This window comes from Diuraphis noxia, unplaced genomic scaffold (genome assembly GCF_037042655.1).
Source record: "Diuraphis noxia isolate RWA-SAM2 unplaced genomic scaffold, SU_Dnox_SAM2 contig0004, whole genome shotgun sequence".
Lineage (NCBI taxonomy): Eukaryota > Metazoa > Arthropoda > Insecta > Hemiptera > Aphididae > Diuraphis > Diuraphis noxia.
Genome location: NW_028301714.1, coordinates 21693447 through 21707756, shown reverse-complemented (window position 1 = coordinate 21707756; position 14310 = coordinate 21693447). Strand labels below are relative to the sequence as shown.

At 29.1% G+C, this 14310-nt stretch overlaps 2 protein-coding genes across 2 annotated transcripts; both read right to left on the bottom strand.

Annotated features, from left to right (window-relative positions):
* Positions 1-4788: 4788 nt before the first annotated feature.
* On the bottom strand, positions 4789-8233 carry LOC107161913 (venom protease-like). The gene is made up of 7 exons (XM_015508532.2): positions 8080-8233; positions 7146-7376; positions 6919-7061; positions 6706-6818; positions 6384-6643; positions 5433-5599; positions 4789-5323 (listed from the first exon to the last, which is right to left on the bottom strand). Exons 1-7 carry the CDS (start codon positions 8183-8185, stop codon positions 5150-5152), a joined length of 1194 nt encoding a protein of 397 aa, XP_015364018.2. The 5' UTR covers positions 8186-8233; the 3' UTR covers positions 4789-5149.
* Positions 8234-9263: 1030 nt separating this feature from the next.
* Positions 9264-12812, bottom strand: LOC107161919 (venom protease-like). The gene is made up of 7 exons (XM_015508543.2): positions 12536-12812; positions 11521-11739; positions 10783-10895; positions 10590-10702; positions 10224-10492; positions 9993-10156; positions 9264-9920 (listed from the first exon to the last, which is right to left on the bottom strand). Exons 1-7 carry the CDS (start codon positions 12645-12647, stop codon positions 9747-9749), a joined length of 1164 nt encoding a protein of 387 aa, XP_015364029.1. The 5' UTR covers positions 12648-12812; the 3' UTR covers positions 9264-9746.
* Positions 12813-14310: the final 1498 nt, after the last annotated feature.

Genomic DNA, 14310 nt, shown 5'->3' with positions numbered 1-14310 from the left:
TTGGGAAAATGGCGCCCACTTTAATTTCATCACACCCTCATCATATTTCTCTAATCCGATAACTTTCACAAATTTTTCACATTTACAATGTTTATTTATAGTTTTGATAAATAACCATCGTCAACAAGTTAAATTTAAATAATACGTTGAAAACAAAAAAAATAATGTTAAAAATAAAAATTAACAAAACACACAAATAAGTTCATACAAAATAATTGATAAATAAAACAATAATTAATAAATATAAACGACTATTTCGTACACTTAGCTATATGATTTAAAAATTGTCCTAAATTAATCTCTTTATTCAAATAGATTTCACATTCATTATGTAATTTGTCTTGCAAACTATTTTGTTTTTTTGAACTTTTAGGCATTAAGGTATTATTTGTATTGTGTGTTCTTTCAATCTGCGTTGTCGCTTCATCTTGTTAGATACATTTAACTACTATTACTACTAACCAAAAATATGGATTATTTACAAGCTTATTCAAATAGCTATTACAACCTTCACAAACATTATTTGTTCTGTTGCCATAATTTAAAGTAATTTCATGCACATTCCAAAAGCGGGGACAAAATATTGGTCTCCAAGACTTCACACTAGGTAACATAAGTTTCGTCAAAATAATTTAGTAATGGTAACAATTGTACAGGTGTCGTTGTATATAAATAAACCATTATATCTATTCATTCTATTACTTCAATAAGGGGTAAAAATGCTAAAGCGTAAATCTTACCATAACTTACTCTAAAATCTAAGTTTGGGAAACTTTGACTATTGTGGATAGTACCAGTATTCCACGTTTATAAATACCGTACCAGTTTTCCGTTTACCGTTTGAACTTTGAACTACTTTAGATTTATATCAACTATCAAGCATTAAATCCAGTACCGGATCTACAAATTATACAACCCGAGGCACAACATAATATTAGCGCCCCTAAAAGTCATCAAATCATAAAAATGATGAGTTTAAAATTTGAAATTTGCGCCCCTCTATGATAAGCGCCCGGGGCATGGGCCCCGGATCGCCCCCCTCTAGATCTGGTACTGATTAAATCCACTGCAGGTGAATTGTCAATATCGGTCGAATTTTTTCAGAAAGCGAGGTACTTCAACACAAATTTGTCAAAATTCAAAATCAAGAATCATTTATTTAATTCTATTTTTTATATTTTTTCATTTTTCAATGATGAATTTGATGTTAAAGTGGATTTATTATAGTTTATAGATTTTATGAAAATAAGCTTGGAAACCGATAATTTAGCCCACGCACAGATGTATTGTACCAAAAACTTTTTTTTCTGATTATGAGTCTTCACTCTTCCTCTCATTTCTTCACTCATGAATATGCATTAATGTGTAAGTAAATACTTTACCCTAGATATAGTGTCCTTTGTTATACCTATTTTTTTTTTATTTTTTTTTGGTGGCATTCGGGGTAGCTTTACGCACCGAAAATAAATTGATAAATTGGTATATAATACCTATATAAGTTATAAGAATATTGTAGAACTCGTGAGTTCCATTATCAGGTTAGCTGAATTAATCTTAAGGATCTTGTAGCCTTTTTGTGACTACAATGCATAGGATCTAGGCCTGGAACTTAGAGAAAATATGTAAGTGTTTTGATTTTTGGTACATACTTAATATGGGTCCTGTTAAGTGGATTTTCTGCCCATTGAAATATTATGGATGATAGTCGCGATAAGTCGTGTTTGATTTAACAACAAATAACAATGGGTTATTGGATATTTATAAATCGCGTGAATAGATTAATACCACAACTACGGTTCCTCATAATTATTAATTCAATTATATACTTAAAAGTCCATCGAACGGATGTTGTCGAAACAAGCATATATTTTTATTGTATTAACGTATTAGTTTTTGTGGGCCAGAGTTAATTTAAGTTTTAAAATAATATTTTGTGCTGGGTGATGGACATATTTATTTACATCAATCGTTCAGCTATTGTGCATATGAAAAGCTGATAAATAAAAAGATAAAAATATATTGTGTTATAAATAAAATAAAATATATTTACTTACGTTCTTCGTTTTATATCTACTCGTATTATTATAGGTACAGACAATGTTGGTGTATATAAACTTAAAAATATTAACATAATACACAGGTAAACAGCTATTAACAATTAAAAATTAAGTTTGCTTTATGAACATATTATATAGTTTAAAATATTTATTTATTTATTTTTTTTTTATTAGAAAATTTACAATCTGTATTACATGACACAATAAGTAAAATAGATAACTGATAACTATATACATAATAAAAATACACATGAGGCACATGATGATTGATGAGGGAAATCATCCAGCGATGGTACCCTCTAGTAATTTATTTTTTGTTCATTAATTTTAATAGGTCACGGCACCAATTTCTTTAAGTCGGCGTGGTGGGTTGTCAGGAAGAGTACGTGATGCTAGGTGAGTGACTAAAGGATTGGGATGGTATTGCAGTTTGGAGTGAAATCTGTTATAGTATAATTTAGCTAGTTGGTCAACTGTTGGAATTCTTAAATCATTGTATAGGGTTTAATTTGTTACATACCACGGGGTCGAGGCTATTAGCCGGAGAGTGATAGATTGAGCAGCTTGGATAGTGCGGACTTGGGAAGGTTTGGCACATCCCCAGATTTGCATACCATACGCCCAGATGGGTCTGAGTAGAGATTTGTACAATGTGGACTTAGTGTGTATTGAAAGTTTGGATTTAAGAATCGGCCTGAGTAGATGAAGGCGGTGGTTAAGGATTTTACGTTTGGACTTTAGATGAGGTCCCCATGTCAATCTTTTGTCTAGTAAAATTCCCAAGTATTTTACCTGATTCAATGAAGGAATCACGACTCCTTGGAGTTGGAGCGAGGGGAGGTTGTGTTTACGCAGTGTAAATGGCACTTGAGAAGATTTATTAGAATTTTCCACTTGGTTGCCCAAGTGTTTATATTAAATTGAGGTGATTTTGGAGATAGTTTGAGGATAAAATAGGGTCTGAGTTGGAGAAGAGTATAGCTGTATCATCTGCATAAGTTGCTATGGTTGTGTTTGCTGTTTTTGGAATATCTGATGTATATATGTTAAATAAATCGGGTGATAAGTCACTTCCTTGTGGAACACCGGCAGAGATTGAAAAGTAGGAGGATATTGAGTTTAAAATATAAATTTATAATATTTAGCTCAAATCAGTGATTTAATATTTATAAGTCAATTAGATTTTCATTTATGTCATAAATAACCTTTATGATTATGGCCAGACGATACTTACAATTCATGAAATAATACAATTTGATATTCGTGTATAAACAGACAAACAGTACTTGAAACTTTTTGTCCAAATTGTTTTTCTTGGTTTAAATATTTAATTTAGTTTAAATTTTAACTTAAAATATATTGGTTACATAATCAATCCTTAGCTATTTGAACATTTGATGTATTTTTAACTAAAAAATGATTAATACATTTTGAATGTAATAAATGTTGTCAACATTTTTTTTTAAATACTTATAAAAAAAACTTGTACCAATGTATTTTTAATATAATATGTTTCAACTACTTTTGCAACAATTTATGAGGAGACGAGGAGTCTCTTGTTAGATTGTCAAACTCTTTGACCCTACTAACAAAATTTTATAGATATTTTCTTAGAGAAAAAAAACTAAAAATTGAAAATTGAAAATGCCCATAAACAGCTCAACATGAATCAAAATAGTTTGTAGATTTTAAGTGTTTTCGGTTTCTTTTAAATAACAACATGATAAGAAAATCGTTTAATGAGAAATCGAATGAATATTTTAAAGTTATAATAACTTAACATCTAACGTTCATAAAAATTTAATTTGACTTTCTAGTGGATATTTTTTGAAAAGGATATCTTTATAAAGACAAGGTTATGAGAAATCATGTATTACATTTTCAAATCTTAAATTTAAAACAAAAATGTTATATAAATTTCAAACCCAAAATAATTTTCAAATTTTCGTGATTTAAACAAATTTTATAAAAATTCAAACTTCAGGTATACCTCAAAAAAAATTATCGAAATTAATTTTAAGAAAACTAATAAAAATCGAAAATTTCCACATGCCTATAAATAGTTTAACATGAATAAATGCTATAAATGTTTAACATAACACATAATTCAAAATATTTTGAAAATGTTATAGTTTATTTATAGAAAATGCTAATATAAACATTTAATTATATTTTTTTAATTTACACCAAGACCAAAAAAAATCGATATTGCGTAAGAATTACCGTTTTCCTTAAATTTGTTTTCCTCAGATGTTATATGAACATCACTTTCAATATTTTATAATCTGTTTTTCAACGGAACTACTCGTATTAAAGGTTTTTGGTACCTATATGTAAAATTAAATATAAATTTTGGGACCCACCATACATTATTTTTTTTTTATTGAACATTATAGTTTCGGCAACATAGACCGCGAGACCGCCATTAGCTTTTTTACACATTATATATTTAATCTAAACTCTGTAAATAATCATAATTATAATACTATATTATATTCCCATTATATGATATTTCAACAAAATTATTAATTATTTACTACTATGTATTATATCTAAGTTTCTATACTTTTTAAAAGCTTATACGTCTTATACATTTTAGGGAACTATAATCAAAATTAAATAGTTACCTACTGATTATAGGTAACTTTGTTCACATTTATCACATTTTATCGTTTTTATACGTGCATTTATTTAATGATTTTGGGTTAATACAAATGCATATTATGATCAATTGTAGCAGTTAATTCTTTATTTAATTTAAAAAATATATATGTATGTATTAAATGTACCTGTATGGTATATAATATAACTATGATATTTTCTATCTCTTTATTTTTTCATAATGTAAAAATGTGATACATTGTAATAATATAATTGTTTAATTAATTAATTAAATTTATTGTAGTCAGCTAACTATCAATATAACATAAGTATACGACATGATATTATGTTGAGTTAAGTACCATTAATTAGTGTTACTTAATTATCGCACGCATCATACGCCACAAGATATATCAAACATAATATATATATACATATTTTTTTTATATAAAAAAAAATTGATTATTTTGACTGACGGGACTTTTGGACGTTCAACTTTTCGGCCAAACGATCCGTTCGATCCACGGAACATAATTAGACACTCTGGTATAGATAGCTGGCGTGTCCCTATTGCCGCAATATTTACCAAACGACGTTATACCAATTTGGCTAGACATACATGCGTAGTTGGGGTGGTTTACTTGAAGTGGGCCGCCAGAATCACCCTGGTGCATACATTACATATTGTATTATACATTTATATCTTATATAAGCTACTGTAGGGAAAACTTATCGAATCAAGTCGTCCATTAATTATTATTATCGTTTGCTCACCGTACACGTGTCGCTACCGTTCCTGATGTCGCCTGCACATATCATGCTGTCTTCCATAATCCCAAAGTTTATTCTCGGATTGGAACTCTGAGGATAACTATACTTACAATGGCCAATCGATATTGGCGACAGCTCCACTTTCAACAGGTCGGGACTAATCGGACCATCTGCACAGACGACATATAGCGATAGAAAGTTGTGTGTTAGGTATATTAGATAAACATAGATTTATATAGATAAATATTTTAGGGTGGTTCCAGAAAACTCTCCGTCAAATCTGGCCCTGCGGTAGGCATCGAGGCACTTTCGCCACAGAATTGATTGAAACTCCATGTCACCACACGGAAGTGTTTACCATAAGTCTAAAGGCGGCTTTGTTAAGTGCATTCATTAAACGCGCATAATTTCATCGATATATACTAGGTGATTTTTTGTGCATGCTCGTCCCATTTTTATACCTTATTACCTTAATTAAGCATATTATATTAAAATTCTGATTTTTATAATTTTTAGACACAATATTTTCAAAAACTTGAATTTTAGTATGAATCCTATGGCAATACTAACTCCTGTTTTTTTAAATAGGAACTCCTTCTTTTATTTTTGATTATAAAGCAAATATTTTTTTTTTTTTTTTTTGTGAAGTTTTTCATATCTAAGTCAAAACTCAAGCAATTAGATTTTCACTTATATAACTTTGTGTATTAAGGACCATATGTAGTCTATATGATTATGATAATAGGTTAAGTAAATAGAGGGATTAGACGATTTGAAAATGTTATTTATTTATGTCTATTGTCTAATTATTATTTACGATGATGGATCACATGAATTTTTTTTGTGGTGAGCGTTGGTAGTATTATCGAACCACATCAAACAATCTTAAATCTCAGTCGCCCACGCTGGTCAAACGAAAGGAACGTAGGTAGCATATTAAAGATTAAAACTCACTGGTCGAGGTTCGTCCCCAGCCAATGGCCGTGGCCACCTTGAAGTTTAAATTTTGGACCGTGTTTAGGCACACAGGTCGCACGTACGCCGAAAACTTGACTTCCTTCTCCAAACGGTACAGCGCTATGTCATTGTACACGTAAGTTGAATTGTAGTTGGGGTGCACTACGCGCTCCACGATTTTGTAGTCGACCGGACTCGCGTCGTCGGGTTCCGAATAGATATTCAAATCACCAAGGCGTGCCCAGCTCACGGTGCGTCTTCGCGGATGGATGTTTTAAAAAATGATCGTAATTAAAACAAAACTGAACACGGTACTCACCCAGAATTAATGGTGCAGTGTGCCGCGCTCAGGATCCACCTGTCGCTTATCAACGAACCTCCACAGCCCCACAACTTCTGCTCATCCGCGATGTCTCCGTAACCTAATAGTGCCTGTGGATGGCAAAGTTTAAATGTTGGTCAATTTTCGTTTAGGCTTTTTTCCCTAGTTTTTAATATCTATGGCACAATATTATAATTATTATTATCATACCATGTGAGGAAATTCCTTTGGTTTGGCCTTAGTGCCCCCAACGATCAAAGTCAACACGTTGTAGCAGTTAAGAGTTTTCTTTCCCTCACCAGACGAGGGTTGTTGTCCGTTAACGTACACCAGTTCCGAGTATTGGCGACACACTGCACAGCGGTCACGAAAACAGATTATAATCTATGAAAAGCTGTTTAGATACGAATTTTGTGCGATACCGATACGTAACGTACTTTCAGTGGCAGAGTATGATGATGTAGCTTCGGTGGTGTTTAAGGCCGGCTTGAAGTTTGTTGCGTTGATCGTATCTGTAGGCGAACAACAGACGATTGGCTTGTTTTTTGTAAACGAGCATATCTGTGGAAAATTCTGACCTCTAATTTGCTGTTCTAACGACGAACAATTTTCTGGTTGTTTGCAGACATGATTTATAGAATTGTCCTTGCCTAACTGACATACGTCACCTATGTAATTTAAGAGCATAAAAAAAACTTCGTATTAATTAAGTATACATTATAAACATGTTATATATGCAATAGGAGGTATGCAATATGCATCAGTAATACTGAGTTTATACTGAATCAGTATAAATATAATTATATTTTTTACATTTAAAAAAAAATATGTTTTGTGATTTAGATGTATACATTTTGACGTTAAAACTTAAATGTATATAAAAGTAATAAATAGGGTAAAATGTCATGATTACAAAAAACAGAAAAAATAATAGTGAAGTTTAATATAAAATAAGATGATTAACAATGATTTAGTGCTTATTTGTCATTGTCGCCTTTCTAAATTATTTGATCTAGGTATCTATTTAGTATTTACCAATTATAGTAACAATACTAATATAATATTGTTTTATCAGTTATATTATAATCAGTTATTAGTAAATATTTATAATTATGTAGTTAATTTTCAATTTAACTAAAAATCAATTGATTTAAATGTTTACTTAAGCTCATAGAAATATCAGAAACATAAAGAAAAAAATGGAAAAGTCCATAATCAGATAAAAATAGTATTTACGTAGTTAACTCAACAACTTGAGTATTGAATATTATAATTATTAACTTTTTAAAGCTTAACAATGAATTGTTGTACACTTGGGCCTATACTATTTACACTTTATGACTTATTTAAATGTAAACATTTTAAACTCACCTTCATATAAATTAAGTATATTTGCTTTGTGTTCAGAAATCAATAGACATATTATTAAAGCCAATAAGATTTTAAAGTATAAGCAAAATTTAATTTTAAAATACATATTTTTGTATTGTTGTTGTTATTGTAACGAACTGATGTGGCTATGATAATATGAATAAGTTAAACGTTTGACTTGTTTATCCCACCACATTTTAAATATTATAAAGGAGATTAATTTATGTATTTTATGTTTGCATTTATTATATATATATGACAGTACCAAGGTTAGAGATTAAAAATAATATTAAGTACTGATTCGGACCAAACAGGTTATTAATCTTAAGGTAAAAAAATACATCTTGCTTCAGAATAAATGATAATTAATAATGTGATTCCTAACTGCAGGGAGGGATTTTCCTTCGGGATAGAATTCAGATATTGCTTGAGAGGAATATAGTGATAATGAAGTAACGAGAATTTTGATTCAATAAGACTATAAAAATATTGAAAACAATCAATTAATTTATAGGTGGTCTGGTAGTCTCCCATCGATAACAATTATATGAGTATTTATATAATGATAGATCTATTTTCAGGTAATCTAATATTGATAGATACAACGTTTAACTATATAGTTTAATGTGAAATGATTTTGTATCGCTAAAACAAAATAAAACAAAAAATTCACATAAAGGCCTATGTTGTCCCCAAGTTTGTCCCATGGTGTTTAGAATTAAATTTAAAACGAATTAAAAGTTTCTGCTTTCTAGTATAGGTAAATTTAAGTAAGTAATTATATAACTGAAAATCAAAGTTACTATAATAATTTATTATTGTATTTTTCTGCATTTATAACATCACCAATATTCATGATGAATCCGAATTCCTTGTATTATATTATATTTGTAATTATAAACTGTTTTTATTACAGTGTTTGAATTCATAATAATATAGGAATAAAACACAATAAGCTTTATTCTACTTGTATATTGTAGTATTGAACAAAGCAGTTATACCTATACCTAGGTAACTTATACATAAATTATCAATATGATCAAAGATATTTCATTTGCAAACTGGAAGTTCAACGTTTTATGTATTTTAATAAAAACACGAGAATACTACAATACTACATGCGTTTAGAAATATAATATTGCAATTATAGCAGATGTGTGAGTAGAAAACGGGTTTAATAAAAAATTAACATTACTCATTTTTATTGTTGGGTTTTTCAAAACATAAATTTCACGTATTTTATATACATTTAATGGAATAACTAAGATGGTACTATAGTAGCTATATTAAGTATAATTTAAGAAAACTGTATTTCTGTCTAGGGCTAATCTAGACTTATAGCTCGCCTAAATAACGAGTTAGTATTCAAATTAAAGTATTCTTAAATTGTAATTTCTTTTCAATTTCTATAAATGCCTTTAACATTGATCTACTGAAGCTTAAATCAATGATTGAAAATATTTAAATAATTGAGATTTTAAAATCATCAATATTAATGCCAAAAAGATAAACTTACTTCTGAAGAAGGCATATTATTTAAAATAGGTTAGTGGAAGTTAGCAATGCAACAATATATAAATATATAATTGTTATACAATATTGAATATAAATTTGTTTTTTAAATTAAATTAAATTTTGTTAATTTGTATAAATTAATTTTATCATCTTCAGTTATTTGAAAATGCTATTTCTTCGATCCATGAAATATATTTAGCCACCCTAGTATAAATTCCGGGGGTATCCTTGTCAGCACAAAATTTTCCAAACGACGTAATCCCGTATTGTGTATACATGTTAGTGTATTCAGCACTTTTTATTTGAAGTGGACCTCCCGAATCGCCCTAAAGTAATTTTTATATAATTTAATTAGTTAAATTTATACAAAGCAGCAATATAATATTCCTAGTTCGTACTGAGCAAGTGTCTTTTTCACCATCAAACGAACCAGCACATATCATCCTGTCTGGTAATATACCGAATTGTAATTGATGAGTATTTGAAATATAACTTTCATTGCACTGATTTGTCGGAAAAATATCCAAATCTACTTTTAACAAATTGTCGCTAGTTGGCCCGGCTGAAAATTGTGAAAAACGTTTACTTTTCTATCTTCTAGTTTTTTTTAGATATTTATTTAAACTGACCCGTTGAAATTCGCCCCCAGCCAGTAGCTATTTGTTTTAACGGTGTTAAGGATAGGTCCGTTTCCGTGTTAAGACAAATCGGTCGCACATCTTCGGAAAATACAACATCTCTTTCCAATCGGAATAGAGCTATATCGTTGTACAACGAAGGTGGTTTATATTCAGGATGTATTACATGCTCCACTATTCGATAGTCCTTTGGCTGAACTGCGTTGTCTTCATTAACGACTCTTTCTAAGACTCCTAAGCGGGCCCAACGAGCTTTTATCCTTAAAATCAAAATAAATTTATTTCCATGATAAAAACATATATCACACGCCGTTGGATTTAATTTAACTAGTATTTAATTCTTATCGTACGATTTACCCAGAACTTTCTTGACAGTGCGCTGCAGTCAATATCCACCTTTCACTTATTAGTGAACCTCCGCATCTCCAATCGTCTCCATTTGTTGTGGTTTCACCATAACCTAACAGCGCCTATAGTTATACATTAACAAAAATAAACTATATTACACAATACCCATCTTGACTATGATCATATAGTTCAATAATACTACCATGTGTGGAAACTCTAGTTTTTCTGCCTTTATACCTCCTACGGCTGCAGGATGAAATACACCTTCCTCTGATAATTTGGATTTTTCATTTATTCTACTATATTGATCACATTCTGTAAATTATTCGATTGATAAAATGTAAAAGTATGATTATAAGTGAATATTTCAATAAATACCAAGAATCAGTTAGAATTAAAATTGTTATTTTTAGGCTTTAATATTTAAATATCAAATTTTGACGATATCTGGACATCAAATGTTACTAAAAAAAGAAAAATTATTTTGTATGATATTGTCAATTTTAAAAAATAATTAGCAAACTCAATTGATTTTGAAAAATAAGTGTTGGACATTTTTTACTTTAAATTGTTTACCTGAAATCAGTAGATACCCTCAAAACTGAAGATTGAATCAATTTTATTGACTCAAATAGTGACAAAAAACACTACAGTGAAAAATTCATTTTTATTCATTACTTTTCTTAGAATCTTTTATTTTAGGTGAAATAATGGCCCACGAGCAGAAAAAAAATATATATAAATATAATATTATTGATGCAATACTTATAACGACGTATAGGTATGAAAACAATTTTTTTACAAAATTAAAAAATTTTGTAAACAATAATACTTATAATTATATCTAATTCAGATATACGCAAGTTACGTAGGTATTATAGATATATATAACATATTTTATATAAATAAATAAAATAAATTTTGTACTGCTGGTTCATACTTTCATCGGCAGATTTTGGACTTTCATTTTTAATTTCTGGTATTTCAATCAAATCTTTATAATTTGTTACCGGACAGCAAACTATCGGTTGTAAACCAACGAACTTACATATATCAAGATAATTACGAGTTTTTAGACTTTGTTTAAAAACTTTGCAGTCATTTGTATTCATGCACACATGTTCTTGATCAGGTCTTAAGGCTTTTCGACATATCTGACCTAAAAGAAATATTCATTTAAGCTAAAAATATAAGATATAAATCTATATTTTAGATTCTGAAGGGAGCGAGGAATGTACCTATTGATTTTACCATGATGTGTGTTGTAAAAAAACAAATTTTTTTGTGTCTATCATCGCATTTTGGAGAAGTAAAAATGCTTTGATTTTCGACTTCAGTACCTTGTGTCCTTGTTATATCAGAAAATGAATTTATTTCGTACTTTGGCGGGTAAAAAGTAAAAAATTCTCAATATTTTTCTAAATAATCGGAATAAATAATAATAATTTCAATTTAAGTTGAACTATTCATAGACTTATGCAATTTTCGATCATTATTAGGTTTTTTAAAATAAATATTGATAAAAATTTATTGGGTAGAAAAGCTTGAAAATGTAATACAAGGCTCCTAACACATTGTTACAATAGCAGTTTAAAAATATTAAAAATACATAGGCACGATTTTTTTTATTATAACAGTACCTATTTAAAATATAAGTTATTTACAATACGAACTTGCATTTAAATTTTATGACTTAAATCTGTTGATTGAATATTCTTAAATATAGTATTAAAGAGTAAATAAATAAAACTTATATTGTTGTATAAATATATTTTATGGTTCTAAAATAAAATATAATAACTAAAGTAATTTTTTTTTTTATTCAATCTGTTTCAAAAAAGAACAATATGCTAGTAACTTTGAATCTTGTTTTGGTATGATTTGTTATGTTTAAACTAATTTAGAAATGCTGTACTTTTATCAATAATCTATATGTGTAGAGTAAATTGACGTACCTTCGTTCAAGCCAAGATTTTTTATCACTTGTTGTGATGATATGTTGAAGACGCATAAGATGATTAATGTAATGCAAAATAATAAAACTTTAAAAAATACGTTATTTCCCATTTTCAAACAAAATATTAAATATAATATCTGCAAACCTATTCCAGTTATACTAAAAACGAATTGTCGTATGATATTCTAGTATATTATGTTGATTATATATTTATAGTATGGGAACTGTGTTCTGTTGTATAGTATTACACTGTCTGAACTCTGAGTAGTAGTAAAAAACTGTAGTGAGCGGTAAAAATATAGTAGAGCTGCGCAGTATATACGGATTCGGTTAAGAATTTACGATCGAGCGTTAGTCATAAATTCATAATATTATGTGATGGATATTGAATATTATTATACCAAATTGTATATAGATGGAGTATCATAATCACCAAACGCACGCGATTCTCTTTTCCATTTTAATATGCAATTTTAATTTATTAAAATTTTGATATTTGATGAATACATAAAAAGGTCTATATATTTCAAATACTTATGAGTTTTTAAGTTTCATACCATTTAAGAATTACCTTTTTCAGAGTCCCATACAAAACAGCTTTTTTATTATGCAAATATCACAAACCTAACTGCAAACTTAAATATTGCATGGTCTTTACTTCCAGCTAAAACGGTAGAGAAATTTACAAGAATTAGAAGAAATATTGCAAAGTGTTGTATTGAACTATGACTAAGAGACATTCATGTTTCCAATAAAGACGCTGGCGTATACAGGGGAGAGTTTTGAAGGTTTAGCCCCCTCCTCCGAGCGCATGATTGGTACGGGCGTTGATTGTATAACTAATTGGAATTTAAATTTTTTCCTTTACCTTAATTTATATATTATATCTATGTGTTTTATTCAATTAATGATTAATGTCTATAATTATTAAAATAAAGTTAGTTATAATATTGACTTTAGATTTTACAATGATATGTAGGTATGTTATTATTTATTTTTTGTTTTATCATTTTTTTGTGTCTGTTATCACGTTTCAGAGGTAGAAATAATGCTTTGATTTTTGACTTCAGCCCCTCTTTGAAAGAGAAAATTCATCTAGTTCAGTGGTTCTCAACGGGGGCAATATCGCCCCCCAGTGGGCGGTAAAGTGTCACCGAGGGGCAATGAACTAGTTTTGGGTGGTAGGGGGGCGGTGAACTAATTTTGGGTGGTAGAGGGGCGGCAAACGGTTCACGCAAAAACGTTGTAGATGGTGTCGGTGTGACCTAAAAATAATTCATACTTGATAATCCATATAATAACTATCAGTCACTACTCAATCTATGCAATACACAATAACTTATCTACAAATTTATTATCTTAATTATTTTAGCGATTGTGCGTTGACATTATACTTTATTATAGGTACCTATATTAACCAACCTTTTAGTACACCGTTTGCTTTGACCCGCGCATAAAAATGTATTTATATTTATATTTTTTTAAATAATTAATTTAATTTTTATTTATTTATTTATCAATATTTATTTTTTTTAATTAATTACCATAATACTAGAACTATAAATAAAAAATATATCAAATATAAAAAATAAATAAAAACATGAGTTATTAGATAATTTCAATTTTTTCTTTTAAATTTTCCAAATACCCTTAACCTAACACTTATTATAGAATTCTCACATTGTAGGGGCCGTTAAAAAAATTTTTGACACTCAAGGGGGCGGTAACTTAAAAAAGGTTGAGAAACACTGATCTAGTTAGTACTTTTGGTGT

Excerpts from the sequence above, each read along its gene's own strand:
- LOC107161919 (XM_015508543.2), bottom strand. The coding sequence starts at position 12,647 with ATGGGAAATAACGTATTTTTTAAAGTTTTATTATTTTGCATTACATTA. Across the intron at positions 10,703-10,782 it reads AACTAGAGTTTCCACACATG|GCGCTGTTAGGTTATGGTGA; the intron begins GTAGTATTATTG and ends GTATAACTATAG. Across the intron at positions 10,157-10,223 it reads CTGGGGGCGAATTTCAACGG|CCGGGCCAACTAGCGACAAT; the intron begins GTCAGTTTAAAT and ends CACAATTTTCAG.
- LOC107161913 (XM_015508532.2), bottom strand. The coding sequence starts at position 8,185 with ATGTATTTTAAAATTAAATTTTGCTTATACTTTAAAATCTTATTGGCT. Across the intron at positions 6,644-6,705 it reads CACTGCACCATTAATTCTGG|ACGCACCGTGAGCTGGGCAC; the intron begins GTGAGTACCGTG and ends CCATCCGCGAAG. Across the intron at positions 5,600-6,383 it reads CTGGGGACGAACCTCGACCA|ATGGTCCGATTAGTCCCGAC; the intron begins GTGAGTTTTAAT and ends TCGTCTGTGCAG.